The following is a 14,433-nucleotide window of genomic DNA, read 5'->3' on the forward strand; positions in this document are numbered from 1 at the left end:
TGGTGTAACATAGTTGTTTTTTTACTTCAATCAAAAGTTTATTTTTAAATGGTACCGGAGTTGTACTATTTTGTCCCAGGCCGAAAAAGAAGAATCTGCCTGTGATTTCTATGATCTTAGCAGGTTGTAACTAAGATCCATTGCTGTTCTCACACATGACTGAAGAGAGAGGTAACTTCAGCGGGGGAATGGCATGCAGGTTATCCTGCTATGAGGTATGTGCAGTTAAAATTTTCTAGAATATGTGAATGCTAGAAAATGCTGCTGATACCATATTTATGTAAGGTAAGCCTGAATACAGTGATTTAATAGCGACTGGTATCATGCTTACTTTCTGAGGTAATACTCTTATAGATTTGCAATATAAAACGTTTGCTGGCATGTTTAAACGTTTTTATATATACTTTGGTGATAAAACTTTATTGGGGCCTAGTTTTTTTCCACATGGCTGGCTTAAATTTGCCTAGAAACAGTTTCCTGAGGCTTTCCACTGTGTTACTATGAGTGGGAGGGGCCTAATTTAGCGCTTTTTTGCGCAGTAAATTTTAGACTGAGACATCCAGCTTCCTCCAGGAGTCCCCTGAATGCTATAGTACCTCTCTCAAGGGCTCTTAGGCTATCCAAAATCGTTTGTTGGGGAAAGTAGGCCCACAGCAAGGCTGTGGCAGTTTGGTGTGACTGTTCAAAAAACGGATCAAAAAAGAGAGGTTTTTTTAACTAAGGGGTTAATCATCCATTCATCCATTTGCAAGTGGGTGCAATGCTCTGTTAGCTTATTATACAAACTGTAAAATTTTCGTTTGTTTTACTGCTTTTTTTCACTGTTTTTCAAATTCTGACAAAATTTGTTTCTCTTAAAGGCACAGTACAGTTTTTTATTTTTTGCTTAACTTGATTTAAAGTGTTTTCCAAGCTTGCTGGTCTCATTGCTAGTCTGTTTAAACATGTCTGACATAGAGGAAACTCCTTGTTCATTATGTTTAGAAGTCATGGTGGAACCCCCTCTTAAATTGAAATCAGTACATTTGGTACACATTCTAAGTAATAAAGATCATATTCTGTCTTTAAAAAATGTATCACCAGAGGAATCTGACGAGGGGGAAGTTATGCCGACTAACTCGCCCCACGTGTCCGACCCTTTGACTCCGCTCAAGGGACTCGCGCTCTAATGGCGCCAAATACATCTAGTGCGCCCATAGCGTTTACTTTACAAGACATGGCGGCGGTCATGGATAATACACTGTCAGCGGTATTATCCAGATTACCTGGGTTTAGAAGAAAGCGAGATAGCTCTGGAGTTAGAAGAAATACAGAGCATACTGACACTTTAAGAGCTATGTCTGATACTCCCTCACAATATACAGAAGCTGAGGAAGGAGAGCTAAATTCTGTGGGTGATGTTTCTGACTCAGGGAAAAAGATTCAACCTGATTCTGATATGTCTACATTTAAATTTAAGCTTGAACACCTCCGTGTGTTGCTCAGGGAGGTTTTAGCTGCTCTGAATGACTGTGATACAATTGCAGTGCCAGAAAAATTGTGTAGATTGGACAAACACTATGCAGTGCCGGTGTGCACTGATGATTTTCCAATACCTAAAAGGTTTACAGAAATTATTACTAAGGAATGGGATAGACCAGGTGTGCCGTTCTCTCCCCCTCCTATTTTTTAAGAAAATGTTTCCAATAGATGCCACCACACGGGACTTATGGCAGACAGTCCCTAAGGTGGAGGGAGCAGTTTCTACCCTAGCTAAGCGTACTACTATCCCTGTCGAGGACAGATGTGCTTTCTCAGATCCAATGGATAAAAAGTTAGAGGGTTACCTTAAGAAAATGTTTATTCAACAAGGTTTTATTCTACAGCCCCTTTCATGCATTGCCCCAGTCACTGCTGCTGCGGCTTTCTGGTTTGAGTCTCTGGAAGAGGCCTTACAGGTAGAGACCCCATTGGATGACATACTTGACAAGCTTAGAGCACTTAAGCTAGCCAATTCTTTTGTTTCTTATGCCATTGTTCATTTGACTAAACTAACGGCTAAAAATTCTGGTTTTGCTATTCAAGCGTGCAGGGCACTATGGCTTAAATCATGGTCAGCTGACGTTACTTCAAAGTCTAAGCTGCTTAACATATTCCCTTCAAGGGGCAAACCCTATTCGGGCCTGGTTTGAAGGAGATCATTTCTGATATCACTGGAGGAAAAGGTCATGCCCTTCCTCAGGATAGGTCCAAATCAAGGGCCAAACAGTCTAATTTTCGTGCCTTTCGAAACTTCAAGGCGAGTGCGGCATCAACTTCCTCTAATGCAAAACAAGAGGGAACTTTTGCCCAGTCCAAGTCAGTCTGGAGACCTAACCAGACCTGGAACAAAGGGAAGCAGGCCAAAAAGCCTGCTGCTGCCCCTAAGACAGCATGAAGTATCAGCCCCCTATCCAGTGACTGATCTAGTAGGGGGCAGACTTTCGCTCTTCGCCCAGGCTTGGGCAAGAGATGTCCAGGATCCCTGGGCGTTGGAAATTAACAAAAGTTAAAATAGATTTCAAAGCAAAGAATATAACGGATCAGATCTAAGACAGCAGCGGTCTGACATGTTTCGGCTCTCTGCCTTATTCATAGACCGTGCTGTCTTAGATACACAGCCTTCTTAAATTTACAAATCACAGTGACGTGTTATGTCTTAAGTTAACTCCTTGATTACCAGCTTACACATGCATTAACATTTTATTCCAGTGATACAAAGAGTTGATTCAAAAGTTTAGATACTACTAGAGCATTACTTAACACTCTAAAATAGAAAGTCTATTCAATCCACATAGACTAATTATACTAACATATACCATTATCTTATTTTAATAGTAATAGAACTATTACATAATAAGTTTATTTAGACATTTAAAGTCCTACAGCCAAATTTAAGGCGATGTATAGCTAGGGTATGTCACTTCCTATCTATTAACATTGTGAAAATTGTATCTCAGGGATATCTTCTGGACTTAAAAGCTTCTCCTCCAAAAGGGAGATTTCACCTTTCACAATTATCTACAAACCAGATAAAGAGAGAGGCATTGTTACACTGTGTTCAAGACCTCCTAGTTATGGGAGTGATCCACCCACTTCCAAAGGAGGAACAGGGACAAGGATTCTATTCAAATCTGTTTGTGGTTCCCAAAAAAGAGGGAACCTTCAGACAAATCTTAGATCTCAAGATCTTAAACAAATTTCTCAGGGTCCCATCTTTCAAGATGGACACTATTCGTACCATCCTGCCTATGATCCAGGAGGGTCAATACATGACTACAGTGAATTTAAAGGATGCGTATCTTCACATTCCGATACACAATGATCATCGGTTTCTCAGGTTTGCCTTCCTAGACAGGCATTACCAGTTTGTAGCTCTTCCATTTGGGTTAGCTACAGCCCCAAGAATCTTTATGAAGGTTCTGGGGTCACTTCTGGCGGTCCTAAGGCCGCGGGGCATAGCAGTGGCCCCTTACTTAGACGACATTCTGATACAGGCGTCAAATTTCCAAATTGCCAAGTCTCATACGGACATAGTTCTGGCATTTCTGAGGTTGCATGGGTGGAAAGTGAATGAAGAAAAGAGTTCTCTATCCCCTCTCACAAGAGTCTCCTTTCTGCGAACTCTAATAGATTCTGTAGAAATGAGGATTTACCTGACAGAGACCAGGTTATCAAAACCTCTCAAATCCTGCCGTGTTCTTTATCCCACTCCTCGCCCTTCGGTGGCTCAGTGTATGGAAGTAATCGGCTTAATGGTAGCGGCAATGGACATAGTGCCGTTCGCCCGCCTACATCTCAGACCGCTGCAACTCTGCATGCTCAGCCAGTGGAATGGGGATTACACAGATTTGTCCCCTCTACTAAATCTGGATCAAGAGACCAGGGATTCTCTTCTCTGGTGGCTATCTCGGGTCCATCTGTCCAAAGGTATGACCTTTCGCAGGTAGTTTAGACAATTGTTACGACAGATGCCAGCCTTCTAGGCTGGGGGGCAGTTTTGAACTCCCTGAAAGCTCAGGGATCGTGGACTCAGGAGGAGACACTCCTTCAGATAAACATTCTGGAACGAAGAGCGATATTCAATGCTCTTCAGGCTTGGCCTCAGCTAGCGACAATGAGGTTCATAAGATTTCAGTCGGACAACATCACGACTGTGGCTTACATCAATCATCAAGGGGGAACAAGGAGTTCCCTAGCGATGTTAGAAGTCTCAAAGATAATTCGCTGGGCAGAGATTCACTCTTGCCACCTATCAGCTATCCATATCCCAGGTGTAGAGAACTGGGAGGCGGATTTTCTAAGTCGACAGACTTTTCTTCCGGGGGAGTGGGAACTCCACCTGGAGGTGTTTGCACAATTGATTCATCGTTGGGGCAAACCAGAACTGGATCTCATGGCGTCTCGCCAGAACGCCAAACTTCCTTGTTACGGATCCGGGTCCAGGGACCCCAAGGCAACGCTGATAGATGCTCTAGCAGCACCTTGGTACTTCAACCTGGCTTATGTGTTTCCACAGTTTTTTCTGCTCCCTCGTCTGATTGCCAAAATCAAGCAGGAGAGAGCATCGGTGATCTTGATAGCGCCTGCGTGGCCACGCAGGACTTGGTATGCAGATCTGGTGGACATGTCATCCTTTCCACCATGGACTCTGCCGCTGAGACAGGACGTTCTACTTCAAGGTCCTTTCAACCATCCAAATCTAATTTCTCTGAGGCTGACTGCCTGGAGATTGAACGCTTGATTTCATCAAAGCGTGGTTTCTCCGAGTCAGTCATTGACACCTTAATTCAGGCTCGAAAGCCTGTCACCAGGAAAATCTATCATAAGATATGGCGTCAATATCTTTATTGGTGTGAATCCAAGGGCTACTCATGGAGTAAGGTCAGGATTCCCAGGATATTCTCTTTTCTCCAAGAAGGATTGGAGAAAGGATTGTCAGCTAGTTCTTTAAAGGGACAGATTTCTGCTCTGTCTATTCTTTTGCACAAGAGTCTGGCGGATGTTCCAGACGTTCAGGCATTTTGTCAGGCTTTAGTTAGAATCAAGCCTGAGTTTAAACCTGTTGCTCCACCTTGGAGCTTAAATTTGGTTCTTAAAGTTCTTCAGGGGGTTCTGTTTCAACCTCTTCATTCCATAGATATCAAACTTTTATCTTGGAAAGTTCTTTTTTTGGTAGCTATTTTCTCGGCTCGTAGAGTTTCCGAGTTATCTGCCTTACAATGTGATTCTCCTTATCTGATCTTCCATGCAGATTAAGGTAGTTCTGCGTACCAAACCTGGGTTTTTACCTAAGGTGGTATCTAATAAGAATATCAATCAGGAGATTGTTGTTCCATCATTGTGTCCTAATCCTTCTTCAAAGAAGTAACGTCTATTACACAATCTTGACGTGGTTCGTGCTTTAAAGTATTATTTACAAGCTACTAAAGATTTTCGTCAAACATCTGCTTTGTTTGTTGTCTACTCTGGACAGAGGAGAGGTCAAAAGGCTTCGGCAACTTCTCTTTCTTTTTGGCTAAGGAGTATAATATGCTTAGCTTATGAGACTGCTGGCCAGCAGCCTCCTGAAAGGATTACAGCTCATTCTACTAGAGCTGTGGTTTCCACATGGGCGTTTAAAAATGAGGCTTCTATTGAACACATTTGCAAGGCGGCGACTTGGTCTTCGCTTCATACCTTTTCAAAATTCTATAAATTTGATACTTTTGCTTCTTCGGAGGCTGTTTTTGGGAGAGAGGCTTTACAGGCAGTGGTACCTGCCTTGTCCCTCCCTTCATCCGTGTACTTTAGCCTTGGTATTGGTATCCCACAAGTAATGGATGATCCGTGGACTGGATACACCTTACAAGAGAACATAATTTATGCTTACCTGATAAATTTATTTCTCTTGTGGTGTATCCAGTCCACGGCCCGCCCTGTCAATTTTAAGGCAGGTATTTTTTCATTTTAAACTTGAGTCACCACTGCACCCTATGGTTTCTCCTTTCTTTGCTTGTCTTCGGTCGAATGACTGGATATGGCAGTTAGGGGAGGAGCTATATAGCAGCTCTGCTGTGGGTGATCCTCTTGCAACTTCCTGTTGGAAAGGAGAATATCCCACAAGTAATGGATGATCCGTGGACTGGATACACCACAAGAGAAATACATTTATCAGGTAAGCATAAATTGTTTTTAATATATTATGATGTTAAAAATACTATTCATTCACAAATAAAAATGTCTACAAACGCTGCAGCACACACTCTGCGTGTATCAGTCAGCGAGATTCCTCTAAGCAGCATAGTGCATAAATAATAGAGCAATGTGCTTTGCGTGTCACATTACTGCTGTGCTCATGTAAGTTACAATATGGCAGCATGCATAGAAATATCAAGTACAACATTGTAATTGAATACACTTTTTTTTTTTACACAATTTGGAGTAAGCTGGCAAGATTTCATAGAAATCAATGCTTACTTGTGTTTGATCAGAAGGAGTTAGATTTGTTTTTTTAGCAGGTGTTTAATGTCCCTTTTAAAGGGCATTTACCGTAAAATAAACAAATGGTCAACGGCTACCTCTAGTATTTTACTCTTCCATCGAAATGTTAAGTAATGTGCAGTATTCCCATATATTCTCTGGATTGGTTGCCAGCATGCTTGCAGACAATCTAGAGCAATATATACATAGTTGTGCATTCAGAGGGCAGTGGGAAAGAGGCAGCAGTGCCTCTAGCATAAATTCAGTAGATACTGTCCAGATGCAGTATTTGTCAACAACATTGTGCTGCTATTGAGGCTGGGTATCATGAGCATGGCTGGGTTAAAAAACAATCCATATCTGTGTATAGGTTGACAAATATGCTATTAAAAAAAAAATCCTCTGAGTTTACTTTGACATTTTGGGTGTGTATATATTTGAGCCTTTCATACAGCACAGTTGTGACCCTATGAGGCAGTGAAGAAATGGATACTCTCTGTATTGGTTAAAAGGACAGTAAACCCCCAAAATATTTTTTTAATTTTTTTCATGACTCGAATAGAAAATTATTTTAAAAAACTTTCCAATTTGCTTCATTCGCTTGTTCTTTGCTGAAGGAACAGCATTTTACTACTGGCGGCTAGCTGAACACATCTAGTTAGCTAATCACAACAATCAGCAGCTACCTCCCACTAGTGTAGGATATGTGCGTATTTTTTCAACAAAGGATACTAAGAGCACAAAGCACATTTAAAAATAGAAGTGAATTTACGTGTCTTAAAATGAAATGTGCAATCTGTATCCTGCAAGTTTAATTTTGACTTTCCCATCCCTTTTTAATTATTGCTCTGTTAATTTTAATATATTTGACTATTAACCTTTTACTAATATGAAATAAAAACTGAGTGGTGCCCTCCTATGAGAAGTAGATAATTTTGCACTAGAGGATAGCACACAGGTTGTAGCAACACCTTAATGGTTGGAGTGCTGGGCTTACTTCTAATTAAAATATATATATATATATATCTATCTCTCTCCTAAGATATGGGTGAGTCCACGGCGTCAATTACTGTTAGGAATATCACTCCTGACCAGCAGGAGGAGGCAAAGAGCACTACAGCAAAGCTAAGTATCCCTCCCCTTGTCACAATCCCCAGTCATTCTCTTTCCCTTCAATGCAAAGAGGAGGTGAAGTATGGTGTCTGTAAAAGATTTTTCTTCAATCAAGATTTTATTTTGAAAGCCAGAGTAGGTTTGCTCCTGATCTTTCCTGTCAAGACTGGGTCTAGCTGTACTCCTCGTTAGTCTCTTCAGTAGGGTAGCTTTCAAGCAGTTACGAACTTGTGGGGTGGGCCTCACTGCTTTTTTTTTTAACAAGTTGCTGCCCTTGCATAGAAAGTCAGAGTAGGTTTAGTCTGTCTTTTCTTGTTTTCACCAGTCTCTGTAAGAAGTGGCTTCCTCTCATACTGGGTGAGCTGTCCTGCCGGTGCAGTTAAGTGCAGTTTTTGTTTTTTTGTAAGAGAAACACTGGCACTAAAGCAGAATAGCTTCACTTTATTTGAAACTAGATTCCTGTATTATCCAACAGGACTCATTTGGCAGGGAACAGGCACTGGGGCTTAGAGATGTGTGTTAAATCACTGGTAGCTCAGTAGTATTGGGATTCTGTGGTAAAACGGATGGGTCCGGTACATGTCTCAGTTTAGGATCTAACACCTGACATGTCACGGAACGTTTCAATAAAGGTATTTTGTTATGGCCGCTGGGACCGCCTCTGTCATACTAAAGGTAGGCGGATCCTTCTGAGGCAGTAATTTTTCCTAAAGCGCGCGCCTTTCCTCATAGTGGCGTAGCTTATAGCAGAAGTGAACAAGTCTCTGCAGAAATTATACGGAGCTGCTAGGAATTACTACAGGCTCCGTTTTCAAGTCTTTTCTGGAGTGCAGAGGGGGGCAGGTAGGCACCTCAGTGATATGGCTGAGGTGTAGAGGTATCATGTTCTAGTCGTATAAATCCTCAATTTCACCTTAGAGGCAGGTTTGGTCATTAATTTAGCTCACAATTCATATGGTAAATGAAAAAGTATAAAGCCCTGTTTAACAGTTCGTGTTTACTTTGGGAACTGATGCTCTTAAAGGGACAGTGTTAAAAATTTTATTTTTTGTAAAAAAAAAAAAAAAAAATTCTTGTTGCTTGTGCTTCAATTTTAATTACAAGATGGACCAGTAGTCTGTGTCTCCTGCTGAATGCAAGCTTTGTCTAAATAACCAAGTTGAACCTCCTTTGCCCCTTTTGTCCTGATTGTATTGAGAGAACATCAATGTAGAAAGAGACTGTTGCTGAGCCACCACTCTCTCAGGTTGATGCTGCTCAGGCAATGTCGCAGCTTTCTCCTCAAACATCCCAAGCCTTAACACATGCAGTGCCCTGTAGTTCCTCGCAATCTCCTGGAGGGGTATATTTGCATGCAGAAATTGCCATCCAGGTACCCTCAACGGTATCTGAGGTGTTAGCTGCCATTCCCATGCTTCAGGGAAGACGCAAGAGGAAAATTAGAGAATCAGAAAGTAAGGTTTTTGATCCAGTCCAGGCTACCCAAGTTGCTCTTTCTCATAAGTCAGAAGCGGAAGATACTTCGGTAGCCTCTGAGGGTGAGATCTCGGACTCGGATAGTATAATTCCTCCTTCTGATGCTGAAGTTGTTTCCTTCAGATTTAAGCTTGAAACCTTCGTGTTTTATTAAAGGAGGTTTTGGCTACCTTGGGTGACTCTGTTGTCGTTGTCAACCCTAAGAAATTTAGCAAACTAAATAGATACTTTGATGTTCCCTCCTGGAGGTGTTTTCTGTGCCAGACCATGCTACGGAGATTATTGCCCGGGAATGGGAGAGACCTGGAATTCCTTTTTCCCCTTCTCCGGTTTTAAGAAAGATGTTCCCGGTGGCTGACTCCATTAAGGAGTCATGGCATATGTTACCCAAGGTGAAAGGGGCAATTTCTACCCTGACGGAGAACTACTATTCCTATTGAGGATAGCTGCTCTTTCAAGGACCCTATGGACAAGAAGCTGGAGGCTTACTTGAAAAAGATGTGTATTAATCAGGGTCTTCAATGGCAACCGGCGGTGTGTATTGCTACCGTGACAAGTGCTGCAGCCTTTTGGTTTGACTCTTTGAGTCTCTTCAAGCAGAGACTCCTTTGGAGGAGATAGAGGATAGGATTAAAGCCCTTAAGTTAGCCATTTCTTTTATTAATGACGCTTCATTGCAGGTCATTAAGTTGGGAGCCAAAATATCTGGTTTCGCAATATTGGCGCATAGAGCATTATGGCTGAAATTGTGGTCAGCAGATGTTTCCTCTAAGTCTAAACTTTTGGCGATTCCTTAAGAGTAAGACCTTGTTTGGGCCGGGTTTGGCAGAAATTTCCGATATCACGGGTGGTAAAGGATCTTTTCTGACACAAGATAAGAATATCCCGAAAGGACGTCGGAATCATATTCGTTCCTTTCGTAACTTCAGAGGTAAGTCTTAAAGACTTTTCCTCCCAGGGGCAGGTTCCACCTCTTAAGATTATCTGCAGACCAACTAGAGAGGTGTTCTTGAAATGTGTACAGGATCTTTATAGTTCCAATACAGGAACAGGGTCTAGCGTTCTATTCCAATCTGTTCGTGGTTCCCAATAAGAGGGAACTTTTCAGACCTTTTCTAGATCTAATGTGTCTTAAGTTTCTCAGTGCCGTCCTTTAAGATGGAGACTATCCGCTCCATTCTTCCTTAAGTGCAAGAGGGTCAGTTCATGACTATAATAGACCTGAAGGATGCATACCTCCATGTTCCCATTCACAGGGATCATCACAAATTTCTGAGATTTGCTTTTCTGGACAAATACTTCCTGTTTGTAACTCTTCCATTTGGCCTCGCCACAGCTCCCAGAAATTTCTCAAAGGTCCTGGGGGCTCTTTTGGCAGTGATTCGTTCTCAGAATTGCAGTGGCGCCTTATCTGGATGACATTCTGGTTCAGGCGCCATCTTTTCATACAGAGATCTTGTCTTTTCTTCGCTCTCACGGATGGAAGGTGAATTAGGAAAAGAGTTCCCTTGTTCCGGCTACAAGGGTGGTCTTCCTAGGAACAATTATGGATTCCCTATCAATGAAAATATTCCTGACTGAAATCGGAAAAGCCAAGATTCTTTCCTCTTGCCTATCTCTACAGTCTGCTGTACGGCCCTCAGTGGCCCTATGTATGGAGATAATTGGTCTGATGGTGGCTTCCATGGATATAGTTCCTTTTGCTCAATTCCATTTGAGAGCTCTGCAGTTATGCATGCTCAGTCAATGGAACATGGATTATGCAGATCTGTCTCAGAAGATAGTTCTAGATCAGTCAATGAGAGATTATCTTCCATGGTAGCTGTCTCATGAACATCTGTCTCAGGGGATATGCTTTCAAAGACCCTAATGGGTGATTGTGACCAGACGCCAGCCTGATGGGCTGGGAAGCAGTCTGGGACTCATTGAAGGTGCAAGGACTTTGGTCTCAGGAGGAATCTGCTCTCCCCATAAACATTTTGGAGTTGAGAGAGATCTTTGATGGCTTGGCCTCAACTGGCCTTAGCCCGATTTATCAGGTTCCAGTCAGACAACATAACCTCAGTGGCTTACATCAACCACCAGGGAGGAAATCTTGAGTTCTTAGCTATGAAGGTGGATCGAATCATTCAGTGGGCGGAAGCTCACAATTGCTGTTTGTCTGCCATCCACATATCAGGAATGGACAACTGGGAAGCGGATTTCCTGAGCAGACAGACTTTTCATCCCAGGGAGTAGGAACTCCATCCGGAGGTGTTCTCCAGGTTAACCATCAAATGGGGGGTACCAGAAATTGGATCTGATGGTGCCTCGACAGAAAGCCAAGCTTCCAAAGTACAGTTCAAGGTCAAGGGACCCTCAGGCCTTTCTGAAAGATGCTCTGGCAGTTCCTTGGAACTTCAGTTTGGCATACCTTTTTCACCCGTTTGCTCTCCTTCCATGAGTCATTGCTCGGATCAAGCAGGAAAGAGCATCAGTGATTTTAATAGCTCTGGCGTGGCCACGTAGGATCTGGAATGCACACCTAGTGGAAATGTCGTCTGCCACCATGGAGACTTCCTCTCAGGGGGAAGGACCTTCTACTTCAGGGTCCTTTGCTTCATCCAAATCTTGTTTCTCTGAAGCAGACTGCTTGGAGATTGAACGCTTAATTTTATCTAAACTTGTTTTTTCTGAGTCGGTCATTGAGACCATGATTCAGGCTCGTAAGCCTGTTGCTAGAAAGATTTACCATAAGATATGTCGTAAATATCTTCATTGGTGTGAAGCCAAGGGATACTTTTGGAGTAGGGTCAGGATCCCAAGAATTTTATCTTTTCTCCAGGAAGGTCTGGAGAAAGGTTTGTCTGTCTTCTCTGAAGGGCCAGATTTCTACTCCATTTTGCTGCACAAGCGTCTGGCGGAGGTGCCAGATGTGCAATCTTTTTGTCAGGCCTTAGTCAGTCAGATAAATGTGTTTTTTAAAGGATATGGTGAGTCCACGACCCCACCCTGTATTTTAAGACAGGTTTTTTTTTTTAACCTCAGGCACCTCTACACCTTGTGTTCTCATTTTCTCCATTTTCCTTCAGTTGAATGACTGAGGATTGTGGGAAGGGATACTTAACAGCTTTGCTGTGGTGCTCTTTGCCTCCTCCTGCTGGTCAAGATTGAGTGATATTCCCAACAGTAATTGAGGATGCCATGGACTCACTATATCCGGAAAGACAATTTATCAGGTAAGCATAAATTTTGTTTTTATTTTTACTATTCTAGCCTTTTCATGTTTGATGCAGGCCTGCACTATTGTCACATTACCAAATATTAAAATATTTTGTTCTTGTTAAATTGAAAGGTTATTTTGTGGTACACTTTTTTTTATTTATTTTTTAGTTAAAACACTATGTGTGTATGTATATATGTATTTTTTCACCACGTTATGTTTTGCAGAGCTCCAAATGTCGCACAGCATTCGCTTGTGCACAGAAGATCGAAGGCTTCAAACGTCTTGACCGCCAGTTTGCCCAATTCAATAATTACAATTTTGTTTTCACCAGTTTTGCCAAGAATCAGCTGCAGCAGAGTTGATTAGAAAAAATGAGGAAAAAACGAAAAAAGAAAACCAATAAAGAAGGTGGTGGGTGCTTTCTAGCTAATACCAGGGGCCACTCATTCAGTGCCCCCCACCTAGTACCTAAATATAACTATAGTTTGAGTTTGAATTGTATCAACTATTATGTCAAGGAGTTAGTTAACTTGCATGAATGCTCTCTCCTGCGTGTAGGTTTTCTATGCCACCATTGCTGTGAAATTGAAGTGCATGTATATAAATTAAATGCATACTGTAAAAGACTGTACAAAAATTATAAAAGTGCACATTGTTCTACACACAGCATATGTTTTCTACAGGTATCGCCTAAAATTCTCCACAGACAAGGTTTTCGCCCTCATTAGTTTCGTTCCTTGGGTCAGTAAAAGATTCACTTAGATTTGTGAATTGACTACCAAGTGTATGTGCCTCATTTAACCTTTGTGAGCCATTTTTTTAAGGGAAAACTATTTAATTCACTATTAATGCTGGTAAACTGGTCATGCTCACACTTCCTTATTTGAACAATATTTCTCACTTTGGGGCTTTTAATGATACTCATGGACTTACTGCTTTAATGCCCAAAGAGGCAAAAATTTGACCTGAAGGTTTGCTAAGAAATGGTCTAGGTTATTTGTGCCCTAAGGATCATTCTCTGCACAGTTTGCTACCGTTACTGATAGTGTACACTATACTTTCAGTCTAGATGTAACTTCATTTTCATTTTTGAAGTAGATGCAATGTTCTTTCATATGATCACTAAAAGAAGCCCAGTGACATGCTGTATTTGACGGTTCTGTAATCTAATTTGCTCCTTTGTGAATTGATGTGGTGATTCATTTTACCATGGTTAGGTAGCATCATGTAATTAGTATCGAACGTAATTTGGAAATCTGGACTGGAACATTTTTTTTTTATTTTATTTTTTACCTTCACCTATACACAAATATCGCAACATGTTGGTAAATATGGTTAAGTTTTTTTTTTTTTATTTCAGATGAGTTAACTACATTTGGAGCCTTGAAATAAGTTACACCCCCCATGTTAACTGCAGAAATGTTCTTTGTGCATTAATACATGAACACTTTGAAGTGTTTGAAAATGCTTGGCTTGAAACTAAGATTTGTGGAACATCCTTGTTGTTTTTAAGCATATGTTTGACGGCTTCATTCAAGAAGTTTTCTGTCAACATTGGTTTTCTTCTAGGGCAAGTAAAAACATTTTAGATTTTTTTTGGTGCTTTTTTTTTTTTGAGGACCAATATTTCAAGTGGGTTCCTGTGTCCATAAATTACTATTGTTGAAATAGTTTGACCCAGGTTTATCAAAGATGCATCATGAGTTACTTTGAGCAAGTATATAAATGACCTGTTTGAAGGAAGAAAAATGTATTACTAGGATATCTAGCTCAGTGGGAGATGGGAAGTCATGGTGTCTTAATTTCTCTCTGCAGTGTTAGACTGATCAATTAAAATGTACTGAAATACATCTGTACCACAGTCCTAATGCTTTAATAAAATTTTGCTTAATTCATGAGTTTTGTCTGGGTTTTTTTATATTTGGTTTATTTTTGTTAACATTACTACAGAACATAGTAATGATGATGTAAATGCAAGTATGTCACTAAATCATACTGTAATATCCACCTCCAAGCAAACCTTTCTAGTATATTCAATGTGGATTTATTAGAAAATTATTTCTGTATTGTGTAATCTGTGTACTAAACACTACTGTATACTAAATCTTTGGCACTTTCACCAGTTAAAGATCCTATACAAGTGTAGTGTTACTGAGGCT

The 14,433-nt window shown here is 41.1% G+C and overlaps 1 protein-coding gene across 1 annotated transcript in view; it reads left to right on the plus strand.

Moving 5' to 3' along the window:
* AMD1 (adenosylmethionine decarboxylase 1) overlaps positions 1-14,172 on the plus strand; it is a 58,053-nt gene extending 43,881 nt beyond the window's left edge. Inside the window, exon 9 of the mRNA XM_053710860.1 lies at positions 12,499-14,172. Within this exon, the coding sequence (XP_053566835.1) occupies positions 12,499-12,636 (138 nt within the window). The 3' untranslated portion in view covers positions 12,637-14,172. The remainder of the gene's footprint in view (positions 1-12,498) is intronic.
* The last annotated feature ends 261 nt before the right edge of the window (positions 14,173-14,433 follow it).

Source organism: Bombina bombina, chromosome 4 (assembly GCF_027579735.1).
Source record: "Bombina bombina isolate aBomBom1 chromosome 4, aBomBom1.pri, whole genome shotgun sequence".
Taxonomy (NCBI): Eukaryota; Metazoa; Chordata; class Amphibia; order Anura; family Bombinatoridae; genus Bombina; species Bombina bombina.